The 26674-nt window shown below is 33.1% G+C and overlaps 1 protein-coding gene across 1 annotated transcript in view; it reads left to right on the top strand.

Moving 5' to 3' along the window:
- The first annotated feature begins 5184 nt into the window (after window positions 1-5184).
- LOC133182660 (hemicentin-1-like) overlaps window positions 5185-26674 on the top strand; it is a 55204-nt gene continuing 33714 nt past the window's right edge. Inside the window, exons 1-4 of the mRNA XM_061317514.1 lie at window positions 5185-5270; window positions 9889-9999; window positions 22407-22715; window positions 23027-23239. Coding sequence (XP_061173498.1) covers window positions 5207-5270; window positions 9889-9999; window positions 22407-22715; window positions 23027-23239 — 697 coding nt within the window. The 5' untranslated portion in view covers window positions 5185-5206. The remainder of the gene's footprint in view (window positions 5271-9888; window positions 10000-22406; window positions 22716-23026; window positions 23240-26674) is intronic.

Below are 26674 nucleotides of genomic sequence, written 5' to 3'. Positions count from 1 at the left end.
ATAAAGCAAAAAGTATAAGGTAAAAATAGTTACTTGGAGTAGGTTTAAATACCTAGCTATATATAGCTAGTAGGTAGCTATAACTAGGCCTAGCTACTTAGGTAGAAATAGTCTTTGTACTGGACATGTTCAATTTAAAAAAGTATATATGAAAAGAATTAGGTTTTGTAAAACTATAAAGTTTGCATATCTAATTTAACTAGAGTTAGACCACAGGGTCTTGCTCCTGATGTGTAAAAAATATTTATTAAAGCAATATGAGCTGCAACTTTGATGTCAGAAATTTTTGTTGCAAAATTGTAATTAACTATTTTAATGACAGAAAAAAGAACGTTTATAAACTTCTGTTGTTCATATTTGTGATGGAAGAACTATTCATACATTGTAAGCTTTGATAGAAGCAAAATTACATTATGGTCGCCCTGTACAATATTGATTTCTTATACAATATGATAATTATATTTGATTGTACAGAATCCTTTATTCTGAAACAATTTGATTCTTTATTTCTGTCTAATTGATCAAAAACGTTTAAATTATATACAAATTAACCATAATAACACATTTTAAGAGCAAAATAAAATTCTCAAAAATGCAGCTCATATTGCTTTAAAAAAAATATACGATATACTAAAACAACAAGTTCCCCAGACCCTTAACCTGTTGTTTTTTTATGTTTAACATCAACAAATCACACAGGGGCTTCTTCCTGGTGTGTAAAAAACGTACACCAGGGAAGTATAACATGTAGAATTCACGACCCGATGTTTTGCTTGTCCACTAAACTTTAGTGGACAAGCAAAACATCGGTTCTTTAGTCTAAGGAGCAAAATGAATGTAGAACTTCAACTACCTTTGGCTAACTAACTGCTCAACACAAACAGGAATAAATCATAGCTGTGTAATTGAGAAGGTACTTCATGTAGGATACAGTTAATCCGGATTGTACTTGAAGATGTGAAACGGAGCACTTTTTTGTGCAAAATAAAATAAAATATGCACCTTTTCATTGGGTGGCACTGTAGCTCTCTGGTCGTCTATGGGTTGTCCATTCCAGCGAGCTACAGATCTGCAGCTAGGCTTAATATTTAACAAAATGCAGATTTTCTTTTTAAAAAAATGTTTTATGTTTTAAATGAATTAAGATAAGATTCAGTTTAGCGCCTATGAGATAGATAAGAACTACAGTGGCGAGGTTTGTAAATAATTAAGCATTGAATAATTATGTTTTGAAAGATATAGTCTCATAACTGCAAGGTGTGTGCAAACAAATTAACGCGCGTTACTTAATTTGTTTGCACACACCGTTACAGTTATCATATGAGACTATGTCTTTCAATAAATAATGATTCATTGCTCATATTTACATTTTTTAACTCCTTGCCTTGACTGCAAAGGTGTTTTTTATTTCAATTTTTTTTTTGTGTATTATTTAGAGAACGAGATAGGTACTGTATCGTAGATACAAATTTGGGGTGGACGAGTGCGTAGCACGAGTCTCCACCTCAAATTTGTATCTACGATACAGAACCTGTCGAGTTCTCTAAATGACTTGTGACACGATCAATCAAAAAAAAAAAAGCTCCGCCCACTTCATACCTGTGCAGCATCCAAACTTCCGCCAGAGTTCGTTTGTTCTTTCTGTAGATGAGACTTCGACGGGGAGTATACATCCGCAGTATATGTATATTTTCACGGACAATAAGATTTAGTCAGATTAGTTTTGACAACAGGGTAGACGTAACAGACTCGAAGTCAGTCTTAATTGATAAGGTGGACGAATTAACCTTGTTGTAAATGGAGATTGATCCGAATTTATTTCAGGGGTCTTAAAATCTCAGTTAACTATATAGATACACATACAGGCGATACAGACAGTTTTTCGATGGACTTTGATGTAACGGATTTTTATTTTCTTATTGAAATGCGACATTAAAAACGAAGTGAAAGAGATGTGCGCCAGTCGTCAGCGATAATGATTTAAGATGAAATTAAAAAAAAATAATCCTGAAAAATAAACTTGATTGAGTTTACACGAGAAGAGTGGAAAATGGGGGGAGGGGGAGTGCGAATTTCACGTATGTATGCTGCATCCGCGAACCCATTGGCTTTACTATTTTGAAGGGGACACAAAAAGCAGGGAAAGCAAACAGGTTTTCAGGAATTTCTCCAACATAGGATATTTTCCATAATTGCGACTTTTCCTTTTCGTTTGGATCGAAATAACGTGTAGATTCTGTGTGGAATATTTTTTTTAAAAGTGATTGAGAAATTTTGACATTTTACATTCCTATGGAAATATTTCTTCAAATTTATAATAGGAAAAAAATCAGCATTTACTATTTGTACGTGCTTTTGATAAATTGAATCAGATTTATTTTTAGACCGTGCTGTATTTTAGATACAGAACAGTTGGCTAATACAAGACAGTATACAGAGGTAATACAGAACGGAAAGTAGCTCCGCCCACTGTATTTCCGTTCTATATTGCTAATACAGAACAGCAAACTTCAAAGAAAAACACCGCAATCGTGTCACAATTCAAAATTATGGTGTCCGGATAGGGCCATTTGCAAAAGCTCAACAGCGCGTTCAGAAAAACACGCCGTCGCGCTAACACACAACACGCCGTCACGCCAACACACAACATGCCGTCGCGCTAACACACAACTCGCCGTCGCGCTACCACAAAGTTGTGTTAGCGAGTTGTGCGACAGCGTGTTGAGTAAAGTTGCGTTAGCGCGACGGCGTGTTGTGTGACAGCGCGACGGCGTGTTGTGTAAAGTTGTGTTATCGCAACAGCGTGTTGTTTGAAAGCGTGTTAGCGCGACGGCGTGTTGTGTATAAGCGCGATGACGTGTTTTGTATAATTGTGTTAGCGCGATGGCGTATTGTGTGTTAGCGCGATGGCGTGTTTTTCTGAACGCGCTGTTGAGCTTTTGCAAATGGCCCTATCCCAACCAATGAGAATATTTCTTTCAAATTCATTGTTATGAAGTGGCTCCACAGGCTTGTAGCAACGGTTTCAAAAGGAGGGTGCAACCTTCCAAAACAAAACTGACTAGCAAAAAAAAAAAACAAAAAAAAAAAAAAAAAACAAATAAAAAACAGAAAAAAATCCTAAACTGTCGAAATAGTGGGGGGGGGGGGCTTCTAAAAAAAAATCCTTAACTGACCAAATTCTGGAATTTGCCAATGCTCCATCTTACAGCAACAAAAAGTTGGGGCCAAACAGCATCTAAACGAAACTTTCCTTAGCAAAATACACAGAAAAAAGTTGCCCTCGGGTTCTACAGGCCTGCTCAAAGCCATAGCACATCTTTTGTGATTGAAAGAAGATGGATCTTCAAAAAATTAATCTCTGATATTTTATTTGAGGTAACAAGTCACAAATCCTACAATATTGACACTTTTCAATTTGAAGATAAGTCACATTTGTTTACAAAACTCACCACTATAAATGCCGTTTTCCGATTGGCTCCCAGTCCTTGACAGGAACAAATAAAATAGTAGCGTATACCGGCCAATCGTAACTACTTTGCTATTTCCGTGAACTACAGTTATTTCTCTCTTGAAAAATGGCCGAGTGACGTACCAGCCCGACTTTCAAATGTTTGTGTAGAGGAACGAAACTTATGACAAACCTTAAAATTTTTTGGTTCAGAAAAACTTGAATTAAAAAAAATATATACACGAGTTTATAAAAAAAAAATATACGCGAGAAAAAAAAATCCGTATGATGATTTACTCAGGATTTACTCAGGAAAAGGCCTGAGAGGTCCTCTCTTAGTAGAATTAGAAGTGGAAGATATAATTTCACACCAAAAAACAAAAGTTGCAATGTTAATACTGGTGTGACTGAGGATGAAATTTATTGTTCTTGTAAACAGTGATACATAGTCTTAAATATTATTGTAAAATCTATTAGAAACTGATTTGAACATAGAAGTCAAGTACTTAAGACAACATTGTGTAAACAATATCTAATGATATTCAAATGGCCTTTGCCAATTATTGTACCTGTGTTTTGCCAATAAATTCAAATTTGATTCAATAGATTCAAATTTGTTCAAACCATGGTTCTCGGAGACAGGGTAGGGCCGCAGTAAAGGTTTAAAAAAAAAAGGAACGAACAAGAAAACAACAAAAAAGCCCTTGATGAACAGCATACAGGGCCAAGGTGATTCAGGGAAGCGTTGTGGCCCATGGACCTCTTGTTTGGTTTTACAGACATAAAAGAGGTCAGAATTTAAATTCACTAAATACAACATACTGAAAGCAAATCCCTTTGATATTGTGTATTAATTACTTGTAAAAAATGCATTAAAATAAAGCAGAAGGTGCAAAGGCATAGACAAATCACAATATTTCGTAAATGTTCCAACACCACCACCCCCTCTAACAACCAACCCACCCCGAAGTGGCGATTTAGCAAAAAGCAATTTAACAATCATATATTAATCTTAGTGCATCATTGCACAATACCATTTGCATTTAAGTAAACAGCACCAGCACTTAAATTCAAAGTACAGAACATGATAAGTTTGGAGGATTTGATATTTTTTGTAAGAACCCATAGTAGACCCGTAGAACGCAGCTAGGGAGGGGGGCTTTTTTCTGAGTACAGTGTATAAAATTTTGCTATAGTAAATTTTCATTTAGATGCTGCCCCCCCCCCCCCCATTTTTGTTGCTTTAAGGTCGAGCACTGGCAATATATTCCAGGATTTGAAAAAAAAAATGTACCAATAAGTAGGAAAAATGTACAATCACCCCCCCCCCCCCCAACACACACACAAAATAGGATTTTCGAATTTGGACAGTTAATTTTTGTTTTGTTTTTTGTTTTTGTTTTGTTTTGTTTTGCTTGTCAGATTTTTTGGGGAGTAGTCCCCCCCCCCCCAGTTTTGAAATTGTTGCTACGGACCTGCATAGCATATACACACTGTACGCACAGCGCTTGCTTAAAATGAGATAGATATTGTAAGTATATCGTTTCTGTAAACTTAATTGGTTCACTATCCACTACAGAAGTCAAATCATAAAAAGTTTAGTCACATACTTTAAAATGATGCATATTAAGTTTTGTACATGTCGATTATTCACTGTGTAAAAGGCGGAAACTGCTGTTCCGGTGTTTTCTTTATACCGGCAGTGGGCGATCAGGGATTTCTCCTTGGTTTATACTTTTATGGTGAATTATTATCATGCATTCTAAGAAGTTAGAAACTTTCTTGGTATTATTGTATATTTTTCATTACGGACATGCAGGTATGTTGGTCTGCTAATAGTAAATGTTGTTTAAGTCTATATATATTTTATATATCATAAACTATTTGTATTACTGTACCAAATACTTGTCATTTTGAATATCATCTCAATCATGTAAGCTATAGAAACTGAAATTTAATTAAAGTTCGGTTCTGTTTCAAAACTTTGATATTGTTTTCAGTCAAATTCGTCTTAAAGCATAAAGGATTTGGGATTAATATGTTCACTTCCGATTGCTTGGTTGTAAATGAATAAATGTAGTGATCATGTCCATATACAAATTAGTAAATAACATCACAAAATCTTCATTGGGGGGGGGGGGGAGGGGGGCAAAAGCAGGATGAGAAAGGATGAGAACTTATTTTGTCAAGTCAAAAATTGCCCTACATAAAAAAGAGCCGTATTTGAATAGATATTTGCCTATTTTAAATAGATAAAGTGGGTTTGATTCCGTGTAGTATCGAAATTCTTTACGAGAGTAAAGGAATAACTTGATGTAATCTTGAGGTAATATCAAGCCACGTAAACAAAATCTTTTGATTCTCATTCTATTTCGCTTAAAGCATGAGGTGGTTGGATGGATGTTATTTGTTGCTTATTAAAACATGTATATAATATTTTTATGTATGAAATTGCTCAAATTTTTATCATTGTTAATGCTAATTTGTGTAAAATAACCTTTTTTCAGCTTTGATCGCACACATTTCGTTCCTGCAATGTAAACGCTCGTACACATGTATATATTCGGATTTTTTTCATACTGATCCCCCTTTCTTTCCCTCTTTTTATTTTGGACAATTTTCCTTGTCCTTTTTAAAATCAAAATTAAGGGTGTAACATTTGAAGGTGGGAAGACGGGGAAGAAATGTTGTGATTTAATTTCAGTATCTTGAGCCGGAAATCTCTGGAGAGAAAATCGCTTCTTTGTGGCAAATATGTTTTAATCTCAAATTTAATTTTGAATTAAGTCCACAATAAACCATAACAATACACTTTATTATATCCGCATGCAGAGTGAGCCACACACTTGCGATACATGTATACGTGCTACATGAATGGTAAGTTCAAAGGTCTTCTGTTACGTTTCATGTGCTTAGCAAAACCCGTGACTTATAAGTAAGCTATATCTCGTGCATGTATTTTAAGTGACGTCTCTGTGCGTTAAAAAAAGAGAGAAAAATCCTGCGAAAATTAATATAAGCCTATAGGTTGAGGAAGATCAAGTAATACGAAGCTTGTACAGTGTATACGAAAAAATTACATTAGCCGGAATAGATAGCATACTCTTTCATCAAAATAACATTTAATTTCAATATTTGAAAAAAGAAATGTTGAATCTCGTTTATGCATTGTTGATTGAGTCGAAAATATTTATTATTTTCCTTTGTTTAGAAAATCATTTAAATGCATAAACTTAATACACCGAAGCTTAAATGATCTTCGCATTTATGATCATTCTTTAAATCTATGTCATTTTCTCTAATTTTTTTTCGAGGGGGGTGGGGGCGACCCCCTTTCCTGGGCTCTGCCCTTGACCGATAGGATCTGCGACCCCCCAACTGCATTTTTTTTTAAATTCTCGAAACCGTGAATGATTTCAAATGTTAGTATGTTGTTGTCCTAAGTATATAAAGATCTTGATTCAAAACCAAATAAAAAAGTTCAAGATTACTGGGCCATAGAATTGTTCAATGATTTGAGGGGCTCAGCTCTTGAACACTTGATTGCATCGGATTCAAGCTTATTTTGCGGTGTTTGTTTAATAATATAATATAATGGGATGGGTAACTGCAAAGGATAGAAGATGTTTTAAAGGTACATATAATCAGTTCACTACGAAAGCCTATTAGGATCAAACTACGGTAAAAAAAAAATTAAAAGGCGTTATAACGCCTTTTCAAAAGGCGTTATAACGCGAAAAAAGGCGTAATAACGCCTTTTGAAAAGGCGTTATAACGCGGAAAAAGGCGTAATAACGCAAATAAAGGCGTAATTACGCCTTTCCAAAAGGCGTTATAACGCGAAAAAGGCGTGATTACGCCTTTCCAAAAGGCGTTATTACGCCTTTCCAAAAGGCGTTATTACGGCTTTCTAAAAGGCGTTATAACGCCTTTCTAAAAGGCATTATTACGCCTTTCCAAAAGGCGTTATAACGCGAAAAAAGGCGTTATTACGCCTTTCCAAAAGGCGTTATTACGGCTTTCTAAAAGGCGTTATAACGCCTTTCTAAAAGGCATTATTACGCCTTTCCAAAAGGCGTTATAACGCGAAAAAAGGCGTTATTACGCCTTTCCAAAAGGCGTTATTACGCCTTTCCAAAAGGCGTTATTACGCCTTTCCAAAAGGCGTTATTACGCCTTTCCAAAAGGCGTTATTACGCCTTTCCAAAAGGCGTTATAACGCCTTTCCAAAAGGCGTTATTACGCCTTTCCAAAAGGCGTTATAACGCCTTTCTAAAAGGCATTATTACGCCTTTCTAAAAGGCGTTATTACGCCTTTTCAAAAGGTATTATTACGCCTTTCCAAAAGGTTTTATTACGCCTTTCCAAAAGGCGTTATTACGCCTTTTAAAAAGGCGTTATTACGCCTTTTTTTCAATACATGACTTACTTAGCCACCCTGGGGGCTGATTATAATTAGATTTCTAGGAAAAAAGATTTTTAAATGTGTAAAATATTTTCAGTGTTAAACCAACTTAGTCCTTCTCTGATGCCAGACGCTTCTACCAAGGTGTATGGATTTCAGAAATTTTGTTGAAGGCTAACTGCTCATTATATATCTATGCAAATACTTTGCCAGTTTTTTACCAAGAGGAGAGAAAAATATTTCAAATTTGACATGAATTTTTAATACGTGGCTAGCAAAACCCAAAGCTGGTTCTGCCTATATCCTGGATTTTCAAAAGTAGAGTGTTGACTTCTCTTAATATGCATGCAAAATGCAAACAACTGTCTGCGAGATGTGCAGGAATATAGAAAATACTATTATAATTTATAAAATAATTTATAATATTAAAACTATAATCTAAATATTGCATAAATAAAGATGGCTTTGGTTCAATCTTTCATATATTTACTATTTTAAAATAACGCCTTTCCATTTTTGGATACAACTCCTTTTCAAACAGGCCGGTAGTACGAATGTGAGTTGGGGGGGGGGGGGGGTCCCCACCCCACTTTTTGGGAGAATAGTCTTGCTATAGTTTAAATATAAAAAATCATTAATTGATTGCTTGGTCCCTTAACATTTTGTTGCAGTATGGTTAACCTCGGGCAAGTCATTGCATTTAAAAAAGTTTTACCGAAAAATTAGAAAAAGTTTCCCCTCAAGTTTAGGCAGTTTATTTTTTTCGGGGGGGGGGGGGGGGGTTCTTGTTTTTTTGTTTGCTTGTCAATTTTATGGGACCCCCCCCCCCCCCACACACACACACACCTGTCAAAGACATAATAATGGCCCTTCAAAAGGCATAATAACGCCTTTTTGAAATGCGTATTAATGCCTTTTAAAAAGGCGTAATAACGCCTTTTGGAAAGGCGTAATAACGCCTTTTGAAAAGGCGTAATAACGCCTTTTAGAAAGGCGTAATAACGCCTTTTGGAAAGGCGTAATAACGCCTTTTAGAAAGGCGTAATAACGCCTTATAGAAAGGCGTTATAACGCCTTTTGGAAAGGCGTAATAACGCCTTTTGGAAAGGCGTAATTACGCCTTTTTTCGCGTTATAACGCCTTTTATTTTTTTTTTAACTGTAGTTTGATCCTAATAGGCTTTCGTAGTTCACGGTACTCAAGATCATTTAATTAAAATCATTCAGGCGCGGATCCAGGATGTTTTTTTCCAGCCGAAGGGGGGGGGGGGGGGGGAGTGGGGTCCAACCCAGTCAAAGAAATATTTCCATCCAAAAATTTCTTGATTTGCAAAAAAAATAAAAAAGCCTACATTCCCTTCCCAAACGTATTAAACCCAGAAAATTTCTTGACAAGCAAAATAAAAGAACCCCCCACACACAAACAAACAGTGCTAAAATCCATTTCCCAAACGTGAAAAACACTATATTTCGTGGTGGTGACGGTGGGGTCCATGTTTTCTGGGGGAGGGGGTCCAAAGTCTTTTTTTTTTTGCTTCAGTATATACTTTTAATATCTCTGCAAATAACAGGGGGGGGGGTCCAGACCCCCTCCCCCTCTAGATCCGCGCATGTTATTAAAGAAACACAGGACAGGCTGGGTAACGATACGGTGTTTAAACAGCAATTAACATCTCGAAAACTTACCATTTAACCCTGCGATGTCAATTCGGAGAGGCTTGATTATCTCCAAATTAGTGAAAATGCTAACATTTCAGAAATGTTTATTTGTATTTTTAACTGAAATTTTCAAGAAATTGCGTGGAAATTTATACATATTTTTTTCGTCGACTATCCTGTCCATGAAATTAAGGACACTTTTATTACTTCGAGATTCAAAGTCGGGTTGAAACCAAGGTTACGAGAAATAATGAGCTGACATTATGAGAGACATTTTCCTTCTGTTTATTTAAAGACACCCTCCTTTCTTTGGCCTTAGCGTAAATAAAGTTTGTAACAATACTGGTTCCAATAACATTTTTTATGTTTCTCAGATACAACAGTATTGTCATCTCCAAGTTATTCGAAGCCACCAGTTACAAACGACCAAAATGAAGCAACAACTGAAAATTTGTCAAATGTAACTGTAACTCCAACGAATTCAGGTAAAATTATATATATATATATATATATATATATATATATATATATATATATATATATATATATATATATATATATATATATATATATATATATATATATATATCCAAAAAATGAAAAGAAATATCACAGTGTCCGGTAATTAATATGAAAATTAAAAATAACAAGGCAACAATGTTAGTAAAACGTAAGCGCTTTCATTACTTCTTCAGACGTTTTACAATTCAAAACCAATGGTTTTTACATTTGAAGGTTTCCAGCTTGAAGGTTCCCAGCTTGATATAGTTGATAACTTTAAATATTTAGGTATTACATTTCAGGCGCGGATCCACGATTTTTTCCAGGGGGGAGGGGTCCACACCAGTCCATAGACGTAAAATGCACTTCCCAAACGTGAAAAACACCTATTTCGTGGTGGTGATGGGGTCCACGTTTTCTTGGGGGGGGGGGGGGTTTCCAAATTAAGTCATTTTTTATTTGCTTCAGTATATACTTTTAATAACTCTGCAAATTCTAGGGGGGGGGGGGCACCCCTCTAGATCTGCATTTTGTAATAGTAATTCTTTCAATAAAATTCCAAAGAATTATATGACAAAGCCACCAAAGCTATAAAGCTATGTATAGTGTTATTGGTAAGTGTAGAAAACATAATTTAGCAATTGATTGTAGATTAGACATGTTTGACAAAATTGTCAAACCAATACTCCTATATAGATGCGAAATGTGGGGTTTTCATAAAATTAAACTAATAGAGAAATTACACTTAAAATTTTACAAACATATTCTGAGCTTGAAAACATCAGCACCAAACTTTATGGGGTATGGAGAACTTGTATGGAGAACTTGTAGACATCCTTAATAATTAATATCAACGTTAGTATGATTTCATTTTGGGGTAAACTCATTAATGCCCAGAGCTCTAAATTGTCTGGAGAACTTTTATGTGCATTGAAAATATATAAGAATCCTTGGTCTGGTTTTGTTCAGAAAATTTTAAATGAATGTTGATTGACTTATATGTGGTATGAAAATTCAAATTAATACATCTTGGCTAAAAAATAAGGTATATACCACTCTTTAGATCAGTTTAAGCAAACATGGTTTAGTGATGTACAAACTTCCCCTAAAGGTTTTAATTAAAATTTTTTTTAAAAAATCATTAATATTTGAAGACTATTTGTTGAATTTGCCTCCTAAACAATCCACGAAATATTGTTTATTTAGAACTGGGAATACAAAATTACCTATTGAGACTGGTAGATACTTTAACAACAGAGAAAATAGAATTTGTAAACTATGTAACTGCAATGAAATCGGGGATGAATTTCATTAATACTTATTTCTATCTATAAAGAACTCAAGACTTATGTATTTGTCAAAATATTTTCAATCGAATCCAAATGTTTTGAAATTTGAAATGTTTTTTAATGTAATAAATATTAATCAACTTAGCAAAATTTGTAAATTGGTAGATATTATAATTTCAGAGAGTTGCCTCTCTTGGTTGATATTACACTCTTTTAGCCTTTATTCTTCGTGTAAAATTTTCTGTTTATTATATTGTACATATCTTCTCTTCACTGTCTTGTCAGTTAGAATAAAGTTCATTCATAAAAAGCCCGCAGGTTCACAGGTGTTTGAAAAAGTACCCCCACCCCCGGCGTTCCGTACCCCTAGGGTTCCTCGATCGGCTCTTTTTTTATAACAAATTTTTCTATGACACATTCACAAAATATTACAATTGAAAAATTCAAAATATAGTCTGAATCCAACTTTTTTTTAAATAAAAAATTCACACTCTCCGAGACATACATTAATATGTTTTGTGTTCAGATGTATATTGCATTTTAAATAATGACTATGCACATGTTTACACATTAAGATGTATCTTAAATTAATCATATCAACATGTCTACATATGAAACTTATATAAATACCACCAACTAACTATAAGAATTACTCTTCATTGTATATTGTCTACTATAGTCTGTTACTTTATCTGTAATTTTATATGTTATATCGGTTTATGCCCATTTGGATCCTGACTTCGAAATAAATGCTATTCTATTCTATTCTAGCTGCAGAACTGAAGCGTTATGGTTTTATATTTTAGTCTTTGACCGTAACTGTTCTGCAGGCTGCAGCTAATCAGTTTTACTCCATTGAAAAGAGAACACTCGTTCTCTTTCAGTATCAGCACAGGAGTACGTTGGCGATTTTATCAATTATTTATTTGAAATTTTTTAAAAAATAAAATACTGTAACTTCCAAGACAACTAAATTTTTTCATAGACGTACATGAAGTAAGGTTAGCTTTTTGACCAGACCTATTTTATGTATAAAATGACTATATTAAGTCTTGTTTATTCTCATAGTCACTTATTTAACAATATCCCAGCTTCCTCTGGCCTATGTTAATGCCCGTCTTTATTTTTATTTTATCTAATTATGCTTTTTCATCATGTATATTATTTTTTTTAAATTTTTCTCTCACCATGTTTTAATTCAATAGTTTTAAATATTTACCACGTCGGCATACAGTCATGAACGATCATTCCCCTAGCGGACAAGATTAGAGTCAAGGGGAGATAACGCGTAAAATTATTACGTGTGCGCATGTGTCAATAAGAGGCCATTTCTCCCAAGGTTGATTAGAAAGTATTCGAAGAAGAACATACGATTTCTGCGGCTGTGAAGAAAGATGAACTCGAACAAAGTATTTGCTTTCTGTGCTGTATTGTCCACAGCGTTAATTGGTATCGTTCAAGGTAAGAAAATTCGGTCTGAAATGTTTTTTTCGTACCATCGAAAAATAGGGTCACATACGTAAAAAAGCACCATCTATAATCAGCTGATCAACAACAGTAGTGTACATTGACATTTGTGAAGCCGACGCACTAACAGCTTTTGTTATGACAATTATCATGTGCCCTCAAAGTATTTTGTATGCCATGCTGTATAAAGTGTTACTGCCCTGATTGCATATGAGGAATCCGAATGGAAAAACATTTTTGACCTGGTTTGATGTGGTGATCGACTGGTGTCACAAAATTCAATACAAATTTTGAAATATTCATCATGATACCACACTAGATCAAATAGACCAATATTATGATGGATCCATTACTTCTTCAGAAAAGATAGGTAACTGTTTTTGTGATCTCTCAAAATAAAGTTAACTACCAAGACAATGTTATATTGCATCACATAGATGTTGTAGATAGATCAATGTCAATTTCATGCATTGATCTATTTCACTGTCTGGACTACAACATGACTTAATAACCTTTCGGTATTACATGTATAATATAACAGCAAACATCCAAACATAGCTCTAGAGCATCCAAAATTAAAGTTAGAAATTCTTTTCCAGTTGAGTTGTGTTAAAAGGATAAACCTAACACAAATGTAAAAGACTTTCTGAATTACAGAGTTTTGAAGTTTATATTCTCATGTCTAGGATTAGAAGGATCAACTTTTTACAAGGTTAAGTTCACAAAGGTGTGAAATTTTTCACCTATGAACATTCTTCATGAAACTCTTGTAGTGCTTCATGAAGAATAATGCAAGGGTGAAAAGTTTCAAGACATATATCATCATTAACTTTAAAACTTAATTCTTTTTACTTTCCAATGATTCATGTATTTCATTAAAACCACAGAGAGATTGACAAAATGTGTAGGGTTTATTTCCTTCATTTAAGTGTAGTGCTACATTATTACAATATTACTCCTCAGTGGTCTTGAAATTTCTTTGAATAGAATTTTACAGTTAAACCACATTTCAGATAGCCTGGAAAACTACCTTTTTGATGCTAAAAGTGGTTTGTCTTGCTTTTGGTTGTCCCTTACCAACACTGTTAGTGAAAAATAAAATTACAAAACTGTAGTTTATCAGCTGTAATGTACAATCAAACCTCGTTATCTTGAACTCCATGGGACCGAGAAAAAACTTTGAGATATCCCAGGATATCGAGGGTAAAATACTTTAAAAAGATAAGGGGTTGGGACTTGAAAATCAGTTCGACATATACCCATGGTATTCGAGATATCAGTGTTTGAGATGCTGAACTTCAACTGTATTAACTATTTTTGTGTGAAGAATGGTTAACATTAGTGCTTACTGTTTTTAAAATAATGGAAATATATAAAAATATATACAGTTCAGGGCTGTAGGAAACTGGGATGGGGAAAGGGGGTAGGGAGATGTCTGAGGTGATCCCCAATAAATTATAATATTGCCAATATATACTAGCTGTGCGATGAAACAGTAGATAACCAATGCTAATTTACCAGCTGGGCCCCCTCAGTACTGAAGTCTGATGACCTTTTTCTGGTTGTCGAGGAATTTTTTGTAGTGCACCCTCAAACTGATATTGCTTCATGCGGGCCTACAGTATGACCAAAATACTTATTAATGTTAGATAACAAGTGCCTCAAAGCTACACTTAAACTAGCATAATTACTTGGTAAAGATTTACTATTGTTGGGAGTATAATTATTCTCAATAGTTCCTTAGGGTAAAGGCTTATCTGAAGTAATGTGCTACCATGTTTATATTAATTTATTCATGGTCATACAGATATCTTGAATTAAGGGACAACTTACAAAATGGAAATTTTATTGATATCAGTTCTTTCCTACTTTGGATACAAGATAAAATTATTTTCTAATGCACAATCATAAATCATTCAAATGAATTATGAGAAGTTATTCATTTTCACAAACTTGCAGGGCTCAACATTAAGGGACGTCCCACCGACAGACTAGTAAAAGTTTGGTCTGGGCTAGTTTATTTTGCATCAAGGTAGCCCAACTGGTTGTGTACAGTGTTTCCGTTAATGCATATTTCTGTGTAATTTACATATAAAAATACTTTTTACCCCCTAAAACATCACCCAAAGGGTCATCATAGTGCAGAAAAAATATGAAAACAAATTTTAAAAATCGAGTTGAATATTGTTGCCTTGATGGAACCAGTTTATTAATTTATTTTCAAACTCACTTTGAATAAACCGTTGCTTTAATTTCAAAGTGGCAGTGATTGGAATCAGCATTTCAATGTCAACAGTCATTAAATTTTTTGAACAATCTATCTAATTCTGAACAAAACCAGAAGTCTGAATAGAAAAATATCACATCTGACATCAGCATATTTATTTCAGCTTAGCTTTGTCAAAATGGCTAATGATGGTAATAAAAAGGTGAGCAAAGCTAAAATCAATGATAAACAGTTTTACAAAACGTTCAAACAACTTTCAGGTGTTCTCTTTTGATTGACGTGTATTCCATATGAAACCCAAATGGCGGAATCTGTAAAATGTGTGAATAAAAGAGTACAATTATATTTTACTTTCATTTTTTAAACTTCAAATTATGATATAAGAAAGCATAGCTAATATAAGAACTGAAAGCAAAACCAGACTGAATATATTTTGACCCTCAAAAATTCTCTTTGACTCACAAAAGTTTATTTCAAAAGGTCATAATGACCCTTAAATTGATTTTCAAAGTTAGTGGAAACAGTGGTGTAAAATATCTGTAAGTTAAAATGAAGCAAAACTATTATTTAGGAGGTGTGCTTTCTTTAATTTTGTTTTATTGATGAATGTGGTTTCACTTGAAATCATTTTTTGATCCCGTTGAAAAATAATTATGAAAAGGTTTGTTTTGGAAAACCTAACATGTTTTATTGTACCACAGAGTTTGCTGATTGTAAAACAAAAAAAAATTACTTTATTATTATCTATACATATCAATATTTCACCAATATTGAATTGTTAAGGCGAAACTCTTCCCAAAATTATCCTTCCTGCTAGGTCATTTTCTTTATGACAACTGTTCGACAGTGTATATTTTCACATAAACCAATTTCTGAAAGATGTTTTTCTCCTTAATTTGAAAAAATAAAAGAAATTTATTTGATAAAATAAATTCCCCCCCCCCCTCCCCATATAATAACCATTAATTTGTTTACATTGATGATGTTGTTATTTGCCTATGATTTTTTTCATGTCAATTATTTTAGCAATATTTATTGAGTCATTCAGTGAAGCTGATGTAAAGTCTAGCAAATTTTTCATTTACTAGTAGTCCAGCTCCAACTGGTCTAGTCCGTTTTAAAGTTAATGTTGAGCCTGAATCTAGATATTATTATGTGTTACTTTTTCATTAAAAAGGGAGACCTTTAGAATTTAAAAAAGGTAATGACAAAATTTAAAAAAAATAAAAAATAAAAAAATTCTTTTTCTTTAAAGTTTTCTGTTGTTTATAATGATAAAGCTTATCACTAAATGCCATATTTGCTTGCATTTGATGAAATTATAAGACTAGACCTTTGAGATTTTAAATACTTTTTACCTGGCTTGTGGTGTGACATACATTTTTCTTATGCTGACTTTTGAAATTTGCATCATCCATTTAAAAGCCATACTTCATCAAATCTCTTTAGTTAAATGAATGTGGATTTAATATTATGATTTTGAGTACTGGTACAGAGTAAGACACACCTTTAAAATCCTTTAATCTGTAAGGGCATTTACTGTCTCTGTAACTACTAGGAAATAGTTCATGCAAATCAGTATTGCCGCACTGTACATGTACAGTAAGGCCATTCCAAGTTTTTTCTATGTTTAGCGTCCACGTGCGCCTTGGTTTTTGACACCCCATTTCAGAAAAAACAAACAAAATCAGGAGTCCTAAAATTGATTATTTTGGTCAAAATCTCGGAAATTTGTCAAGTTCTTTAAATATTTTTCTCTAGTATGTCATATTATGTATATTTTTAGTGTGTAATACCTTGATTTTACAAATCAAGAGATATTTCTATGAGAAAAGTAGATTCATGAAATAAAATTCTTTGAATGATGTCATTTTTATTATTGTAAAGTCTGTGTTTTATTTTTTGCCTTGTGTGTTTTTTGGGAATAGGTAGGTAGGTTTTCGAAAGATAGGTGGATGCTAAACAGAGAAAAAACTTGGAATGGCCTAATATGTTTTCAATTTAACATTAAGGTCTGGTATACAATTGATTGCTTGAATGATCAATTTACTTTGTAAATATTTATCTGAAAATGAATGTCGTGGAAACTATTAAAATAAACATGTCAATGTTTAAGAGCCTTGTTATCTTTAGAATAAATAATTCTCTTATCTGTTTGACACTGTTTTGTTTAAATGGATATCAAAAATTATCTACATTCATTGACTTATCATATACATATAAGATTGTGCAAAAGAATTATGTCTCACTTAAAACTGAATGTTTTTAATACATAGTACCCCATAACTTTAATTTTTACCTCACTGGAGCCATTGATGGAAGGGTATTTGTCCCACATCTCTGTCCATCTGTTGTGTGTTTTCTATTGTGTGTAAACTTTTCGTATTTTTAATTTCTGCTCCAGAACTACTGGACCAGTTTCAACCAAACTTACCACAAAGCAACCTTGGGTGAAGGGGAAAAAGTCTGTTTAAATGCAGAGCCACACCTTTTCTTTAAGGTATTCCATCCCTAACAGCCTCAGATTCAATAAATTTGAATACATACCAGAGATGTATGGGTGGAATACTCAGTATATTTACTAGACATAATTCCCATTTATTACAATTAGCATGTAAGAATGGAACGTGTCCTAATTTATTACCTTGACTTGTTGAAGAGTTATCTCCCTCTTTTTATGCCCCGCCATGAATATGGCCGGGGCATATAGTGTTTGTCATGTCTGTCTTCCGTCCTTCTGTCCTTCCGTCACACTTTGAGTTTAGCTCTGTTCAAAGCTCAGTTTCAAAGAAACTATCCAAGATATTTTTATCAAACTTCATATGCTGTTAGATATTGATGAGAGCTATGTAACTGCATCAACATTTTTTGACTTTGACCTCTCCTTTGACCTTGACCTCACTTTTCTTAAATAAGTGTTTAGCTCAGTTTTAAAGATACCATTCAAGATAGTGTAATCAAACTTCATATGTTGAAACATACTGATGACCTGGACCTCACTTTTCTTAAATTAGTGTTTAGCTCAGTTTTAAAGATACCATTCAAGATAGTGTAATCAAACTTCATATGTTGATACATACTGATGTAAGCTATTCAACTGGATCAACATTTTATGACCTTGACCATCCTTTTGACCTTGACCTCACTTTTCTTAAATTAGTGTTTAACTCAGTTTTAATGAAACAATTCAAGATATTTTTAATAAACTTCACATGCTGATACATACTGATGAGAGCTATTCAACTGCATCAATATTTTTGACCATGATCTTTCCTTTGACTTTGACCTCACTTTTCTTAAATTAGTGTTTAGCTCAGTTTTAAAGATACCATTCAAGATAGTGTTATCAAACTTCATATGCTGATACATATTGATGAGAGCTATTCAACTGCATCAATATTTTTTGACCTTGACCTTTCCTTTGACCTTGACCTCACTTTTCTTAAATAAGTGTCAAACTTCATATGCTGATACATACTGATGAGAGCTATTCAACTGCATCAATATTTTTTTGACCTTGACCTTTCCTTTGACCTTGACCTTACTTTTCTTAAATTAATGTTTAGCTCAGTTTTAAAGAAACCATTCATAATATTTTTATCAAACTTCATATGCTAATACATACTGATGTATCCTTTTCAACTGCATCAACAATTTTTGACCTTGACCTTTCTTTTGACCTTGACCTCACTTTTCTTAAATTAGTGTTTAACTCAGTTTTAATGAAACAGTTCAAGATATTTTTAATAAACTTCACATGCTGATACATACTGATGAGAGCTATTCAACTGCATCAATATTTTTGACCTTGACCTTTCCTTTGACTTTGACCTGACTTTTCTTAAATTAGTGTTTAGCTCAGTTTTAAAGATACCATTCAAGATAGTGTTATCAAACTTCATATGCTGATACATACTGATGAGAGCTATTCAACTGCATCAATATTTTTTGACCTTGACCTTTCCTTTGACCTTGACCTCACTTTAAATTAGTGTCAAACTTCATATGCTGATACATACTGATGAGAGCTATTCAACTGCATCAATATTTTTGACCTTGACCTTACTTTTCTTAAATTAGTGTTTAGCTCAGTTTTAAAGAAACCATTCATAATATTTTTATCAAACTTCATATGCTAATACATACTGATGTATCCTTTTCAACTGCATCAACAATTTTTTACCTTGACCTTTCCTTTGACCTAGACCTCACTTTTCTTAAATTAGTGTCAAACTTCATATTCTGATTCATACTGATGAGAGCTATTCAACTGCATTAATATTTTTTCACCTTGACCTTTCCTTTGACCTTGACCTCACTTTTCTCAATTTGTGTTAAAATGTTGCATTACTAATATACCCTCGGCGTGGCATTCATGTCCTATGGACATATTTCTAGTTTTTTTAAGTAATATAAATCAATTTTAAAAAATCTATATGGTAAAAAAAATTGTTTTCAATTGTCATTCTATTTCTAATGATTTAATGCATCTTTCCACCACAGTATTTATTGATATTATTTGAAGTTTTATTTAAAAAAAAAATCGCTTGTCTCCATAGACTTCAATGCAATTTCTGTTTATTAATTACTGCTTAGTAAATTATGTTTTTGAAACTTTCTCTTGGTAAATCCTTTTCTACTGTAAAATGCTTTCAATTAATATCAGAGTATTATAAACGTGATGGATATTTAAGTATAGAGAATTAGGTCCTATTAGGGATGGAAAACCTTAATTGTGAAAATGTGATAGGTCATTAAATACTCTTCTTTGGACTAGGAGAGAAAAAACAAAACTTATGTTTAAGCTTCCTTGTTTAGATATATTCAAGCTTGTTTGAATTGTGATCCCTGAGAGGTAGGGTTGTTTTACAAGGGAATGTACAACTTATGAAAAAAATCGAAGAACAGCTAGGACATGATTAATCATAGTACAACTGTACAAATAATATGCAAGTACATGTATCATCATGTAGCGCAGGTTCTCGTTTGTTAAAATCATGGCCCCGTGGGGGAAGGATGGGACAATAATAGAGAATCAAAGTTTTACATAGGAATAAGCTTACAGGAAACCCACTTAAAAGAACAGTGATTTTCATTCCCTCTAGTTTTCAATCATATTATGAACTTATTAATAAAACTAACAAATCAATACATTTTCAACAGTGAAAAACTGTAATTTATTTGAATAAAATATATATTTTGTCATAATGTGAAAGAATGTCAAAGTGTGACAATATATAACTTGAGATTTTCCTTCCCTTCACTAAAAGTGTTGTAAAAAAGTACTCCCTGGCCTGTCAAAAGATATAGTAAATAAATCATCCTGAAAGAGACCAAAACTACTAAAGTTTCTCCAAATATGTTGTTAAAATCCATGTTTAATACCATGTTTACAATCTCACAATTACTAAGCTATGACTTCTCAACCGCTCATCTATGATGTCATGTAATTTGTTGATGTTGATGCAGTCTATGACACTATGTTCCAAAAAATAAAGGTAAAGGGAAAATGAAAAAAATATAATAAACAGAAAATGTAATATTTTGTAGTTGGATATGGAATTATTTCACTTGAGACAGGATTTTTTTTTTAATATTTTCACTTGTGCTTCACACACCTGAAAAAATATATATGAATAAAAAAAAATCCTCCACTTGTGAAATCAACTCCATATCCAACTTAAAGACTTTGAATATCCTCTATTTACAACTACATGTATAACATATCACAATAGTTCTTCCCTGGCACTTCAGTGACTTCACTATAAGTATGTTCTCCTGTAAATAGGTAAAAGCTTTAAAAATACTTTCTTTAAAAGGGCCTGGACACAGATTTGAATTTAATATTTTCTCAAATTTTCTGTATAATATCATGACTTATATGTTACAATAGCATTTCACATGGAAATATAATAAAAAACTTATTTTATCTGGAAATTATTGAAACTACGAATTTCAGGACGCGTTTGATTGACACATCCTTGCACTTTCACAAAGCAAACTTTATCCTTAATAATAAGAAAAGTAGAAACTGAAAAATATTAAAGCTATAATCCAGAAAATTCAGAGTAGAAACGTGAGAAAGCAAAACAATTCACCTGTATTGTCAGACCCTGCTTAGTGATGTGTGCAGAGTTTAACAAATTGAACACACTCAATGAGATATAATATTAAGAATAACGGAGCTCGTGCCCTGTGTACAAAAACAGTTAATGTCTTACACAGGAAAACAGAGAAAAAAGTCTCAAAATGAAGCTTGAAATTGAGATCTTTTCATGCAACAATTTTCATTTTATGCATCTCAATATGGCTCAAGGTTCTTTGATGTCTTAAAGAGTGTCTTGTAAAAAGTTGACATTTGTACCCCATAATTAAAAGAAAAAAAATAAATTCATTTTTAGACAAATCAAATTTCCTTTAATCTAGCATTAGTTACCAATGCTAATTAGCAGGATATGAAATTTACATGATATGTAATGTCTAGCAATGATAGCACAAGCTTTTTACACTATGTATTACATAACAATTGAAGTAAATAGAAGAACTAAAATACTGTATAAGTAAAAAAAGATGCAATCTTCCCCAAATGCCGGGATACCTATATTTTTGTTTATCCTAAAATATATTTTTTGATCAATTTTCATTAGAAAGTGCATAGCTGGTGTTTTTATTCGCATTTCCTGAAAATATATTTGAGATTTGATGATTTCCCCTATATTTAAGGAATCACTATCTAGTTAGTAGAGTATGCCAGGGCATCAACGATGGTTGGAAATGTGGGATAATTTGCATAACGGGCAAAGCCCGTTATGCATAAATTATCCCCCGTTTCCAACTATCGTTGATGTCCCTGGCATACTCTACTAACTAGTCAGTGATTCCTTATATTTCCATTTCATTGTGAAATAAAATTGTAAATTTAGATTTTAAAAATGTAGACTAATAGATTTAAATTACACGAGGCCTCGCATGTCAATTTCAATAGTCCCCGCCCACTGACATCAAACACAAAGACAGCCGCGCGAGAATTACATGCATATTAGGCCTTCTTAGCTCCTGACCTTTCGCTTGGTGAAATTAACATTCCGGTAGAATGATCAAGAAATCAACTCAACTAACTTTCAAAGAGTTATCACAGAGAAAACAAATAGAAATGGAAATGTAATATGATTAACTAAAATGATGAACTTTGAAGAAATGCCATGGGTAAATTCACGTTACTCTTTGAAATCAGAGACATATTTGTGAGCATTTTCAATTACTTAAAAGCCGATTTTCAGAACCTGATGATCGAACTACCTTAAACTTGTGTATTTTACTTACATATACAGAACTCAAGTTGTTATTTTCAAATTTTTTGATAAAAGTTTGTATTATCTGTCTTTAATAGCAGTATTCTTTTCTTCAGCTGCTGGTAATATTACCATTGGGAAAGGAGTATATGTGTTTGCTTCTGGTTCAAACCTCTCAATCACCTGTACTTACAAGCGTCAGACTACCTTCAGCAATGCCGATATACAAAAATTGGCATTTTATGACAACTTTAACAACAAATTTGATACTAACAGAGGATTCACACAGGACCCCAAGATGAAGGATATGTATACTATAACTGTAACCTTGATGAAAGAAAAAGTTTCTCGCTCAGATGCTGGAAAATATGTTTGTAAATATGAAGGTGTACCTGATATTCATACAGAAGTTGTGGTAGTACACTGTAAGTAGTTTGTTATTATTTTAACTAAAAGAGTTTGGATTATGACAGTGTATCACATAAGTGTCATGCAGATTTCTTTGATTTTGTTGCCATTGAAACTTAGGTTTGGGGTCAGAAACTATGAAAAAAATCATATAAGCTTGCTTTTTTGTGAGACGTTGGCATTGCGTGCAGAAACTCCACTCAATCCTTAGGGCTAAATCTTAAGAAATATAAATTCCATAGTTGTAGCAATAATTTTTTTTTGTGGTATATTCTACACTTATAATTATTACATTTTTTCTCGATAATTTCTTTTTATTGTTTTTCAGTTACTACAACCCCTGATGAGTACAACACCACTCTTGGCAATAAACAAAACAACAAATTGGAATGCAAGTACACAATAAGTCAAGAAAATGTTACTGGAACAAGTCAAACATTTCAAATAGAACAGAAGTGGAAAATGGGAGATAACCTTGCAACCAGTGTTTCTGATAGACACAAACTCAATGGAAGCAGCATACTCACAATTGAAAAAGCAGGTAAAAATACTTGTCATATTAACCAGTGACTGACAGATCTCTTTGCCCAATTCCAGGGATTTATCTAGATTTTAGATACCTGAACCAAAGGCTCAAGTGAGCTTTTCTGACCACATTTTGTCCAAGGTCCATCTGTCAACTTTTCACATTTTTGACTTCTTCTGAAGAACAACTTGGCCAATTTCAACCAAAATTGCCACTAAGTATCCTTTGGTAACCCTTCTTCCAAGGAGAGATAATTATAAATATGTGAAAATTTGAATGCATTTTGCTATCTGTTTTCGCCTGTCATTGTGTGGGTGTGCGTCATGCGTAAACTTTTCAGATTTTCAACTTCTTCTCAAGAAAAACTTGGCCAATTTCAACCAAACTTGCCACAAAGTATCCTTGGGTAAAGGTTATTCAAATTTGTTCAAATGAAGGGCCACACCTTCTTCCAAGGGGATATAATTAAGATTTAGTGAAAAATTAATGTCATCTTCTTAAAATCTTCTTCTCAAGAACCACTGGACCAGGTAAGATGAAACTTATATAGAAACATCCTCAGGTAATGTAGACTTAAAGGACTTATCACATGTTTCTAAATTATTTGAAATTAAAAGCGTAAAGCGTTCCTTATGACCATAGTTTATAAATTTTGTGTTTTTACTGCGGATAAACCGCGGTAATTAACCAATTACTGACTCAAATGAAAACCCCCTGAATTAAAAATCTAAGTTAATTAGATAGTGATCACGTGACCCTATGATGTCAAAGGCGACAATGGCTGATCAGCTCTTCACAATAATCTTACTAAAATATACACAAAACAACCTGAATTTTCTGCATTGTGGAGGACCAAATCACTGATTTTATCGATATGAAATTGGATATCCAACCTTATATCTTAGAATTGTCAGCAAGAAAAAATCTGAAAAATCTGTTAGCATTGTAAAAATAGCAGCGACGATATTGAAGGAGACGCGGCGAAGACAAAGAAACTCACCATCACAATACAATTTGATTTGACATCTTATCACATGTATTAACTTATTTGATTCACAAATTTAATGTTGTATAACTTTGTTATTCTTTGTTTTAGCATAACATTAATTTACTTATGTTTTGTAAAGGATGGCGGTCCTGAAAAATAATTTTCCGATCACGAAACATTGCTGTAATCAGAGCTGTACAGATTCTAAATGTTTTGAATAAAAAACAAAAATATCACAAAAGCTTTATACATTAGAACTAGTTAATGTTTCTATAGTAATTAAAAAGCACGCTAGGAATTTTTTTTTCAGAATTTTTCGTAATTAAGCTGCAATTGTCGTTGATAACTCCATAAATAGTGTGCATATTCTCATCTCTCTATCACTGAATTGTCGCCTATGATGTCAGAGCAGTATTTCACCAAAATCCGACTGAAATATGCATATTGCCGTATTTGAATTTCAACTCTCAATATCTCTTAAAATAGGCTTTCAACGACATTTTTAGTATTCAGTATTTTAATAAACAAGGTTGTAGATAATATTTTTCATAAAATTACAATTTTTGAAAGATCATGTGATAAGTCCTTTAAGTTTGTTAAAATCATAACCTCCAAAAGTAGGGTGGGGCCACAATGGATGATCAAAGTTTTACATAGGAATACTTAGGAAAAATCTTTAAAAATCTTCTTCTCCGGAACAAATGGGCCAGGAAAAATGAAACTTATGTTGAAACATCTTCAGGTAGTGTAGATTAAAGTTTGTTCAAATCATGACGCCCAGGGGTAGGATGGGGCCACAATGGATGATCAAAGTTTTGCATGGGAATATGTTGGAAAAATCTTCTCCAGGACCACTGGTCCAAGAATGAAACTTATGTGAAAACATCTTCAGGTAGTGTAGATTCAAGTTTGTTCAAATCATGACCCCAGGGGATAGGGCAGGGCCACAATGGAAGATCAAATTTTTACAAAGGAATACATAGGAAAAATCTTGAAAAAAAAAATCTTTTCTCAAGAACAAGAAAGCCATGATTGGTTATATTTACATGGAAGCATCCTCAGGTAGTATAGATTCAAATTTGTTCAAATCATGACTCTGGGATAGGGTGGGGCCACAATGGATGATCAAAGATTTATATATGAATACATATTAGGAAAAATCTTTATCAATCTTCTTCCTAAGAATAGCAAAGCCATGATTTGTCTTATTTATATGGAAGCATCCTTGGGTAATGTTAAATCAGATTTGTTCAAATCATGCCCCCCTGGGTTAGGGAGGGGACACAAAAGGTGATCAAAGTTTTAGGAATATATAGGAAAGATCATTTAAATAGAAATATGTCCATAGGACATGAATGCCCCACCGAGGGTATATTAGTAATGCAACATGAAAATTTATATTAGCTAGTGTATGAAATTTGATGAGAATATCTTGAATAGCTTCTTTAAAATTGAAATCTAAAAAGTTGGATATAGATGATAAATTCTCACCAAATTATGTGCATAAAACTAAGCAAAATGCAAATTTAAGAAAAGTGAGGTCAAGGTCACAGGAAAGTTCAAGGTCAAACATTTTTGATGCATTTGAATAGTTCTCACAAATACATATCAGCATATTAAGTTTGCGAAAAATATTTTGAATGGTTTATTTAAAACTGAGCTAATCACTAATTTAAAATAAATGAAGTTAAGGTCAGAGGAAAGGTCAAGGTCAAAAAATGTTGATGCAGTTAAAAAGGTTACATCAGTATGTATTAGCATATGAAGTTTGATAACAATATTATGAATGATTTTTATGGTATCGAGCTCTTGAGCTCGAATGCCATTTAGCGGGCGACCAAACTTTACGTGACCGAATGTGTCAGTCCATGCATCCCCAAAAGAAATAGCAATAACAATGCATCGATTTCTTTGAAAATTTTCACAATGAATAATAGCTTGAAATAAAATTGCATCAATTATATCTACAAATAATTCTGTTGCATATCAAAGATACTATTTTTCATTTAAAAAAAAAACTTTTTTTACTTCATTCAACAGAACAACTGGTCTGCTTCTGTGCATTCAGTGTGTATGATCATAGCTATGGTCTAAAAATAGAACTAAAGTGCACAGGTGACAATATATTATTTTCATGCCACAAAATCGTGTATTCTTACTTCCAGTTGATAGTAATAGTATAACCACTCACAGGTAGGCCTACAATAAAACAATTGCACTTTTGTGCAATACCCTTTTATATTTCACCAGAATTTCCTCTGTCATATTTAATATACAGTACATGTACCATTGGATTTGGACGCATTGGTTTTGACATGGGACTCATTGTTGTCCTGAACAGGGGTCCTTTGGACCCATGATAACCATTTTCAAAATGAATCACTGACTTAATAGGTAGTAAAATAACCACAATATTAAATTAACCAATTTTATCATAAAAACTGAAGTTATTACTGTATTTC

The sequence above is a fragment of the Saccostrea echinata genome, unplaced genomic scaffold (assembly GCF_033153115.1).
Source record: "Saccostrea echinata isolate AGI-Se365-2 ecotype Australia unplaced genomic scaffold, CSIRO_AGI_Sech_v1 ptg000009l, whole genome shotgun sequence".
Taxonomy (NCBI): Eukaryota; Metazoa; Mollusca; class Bivalvia; order Ostreida; family Ostreidae; genus Saccostrea; species Saccostrea echinata.
Note: the sequence above shows the minus strand (reverse complement) of the source record. Positions and strands in the feature narration are given on the sequence as shown.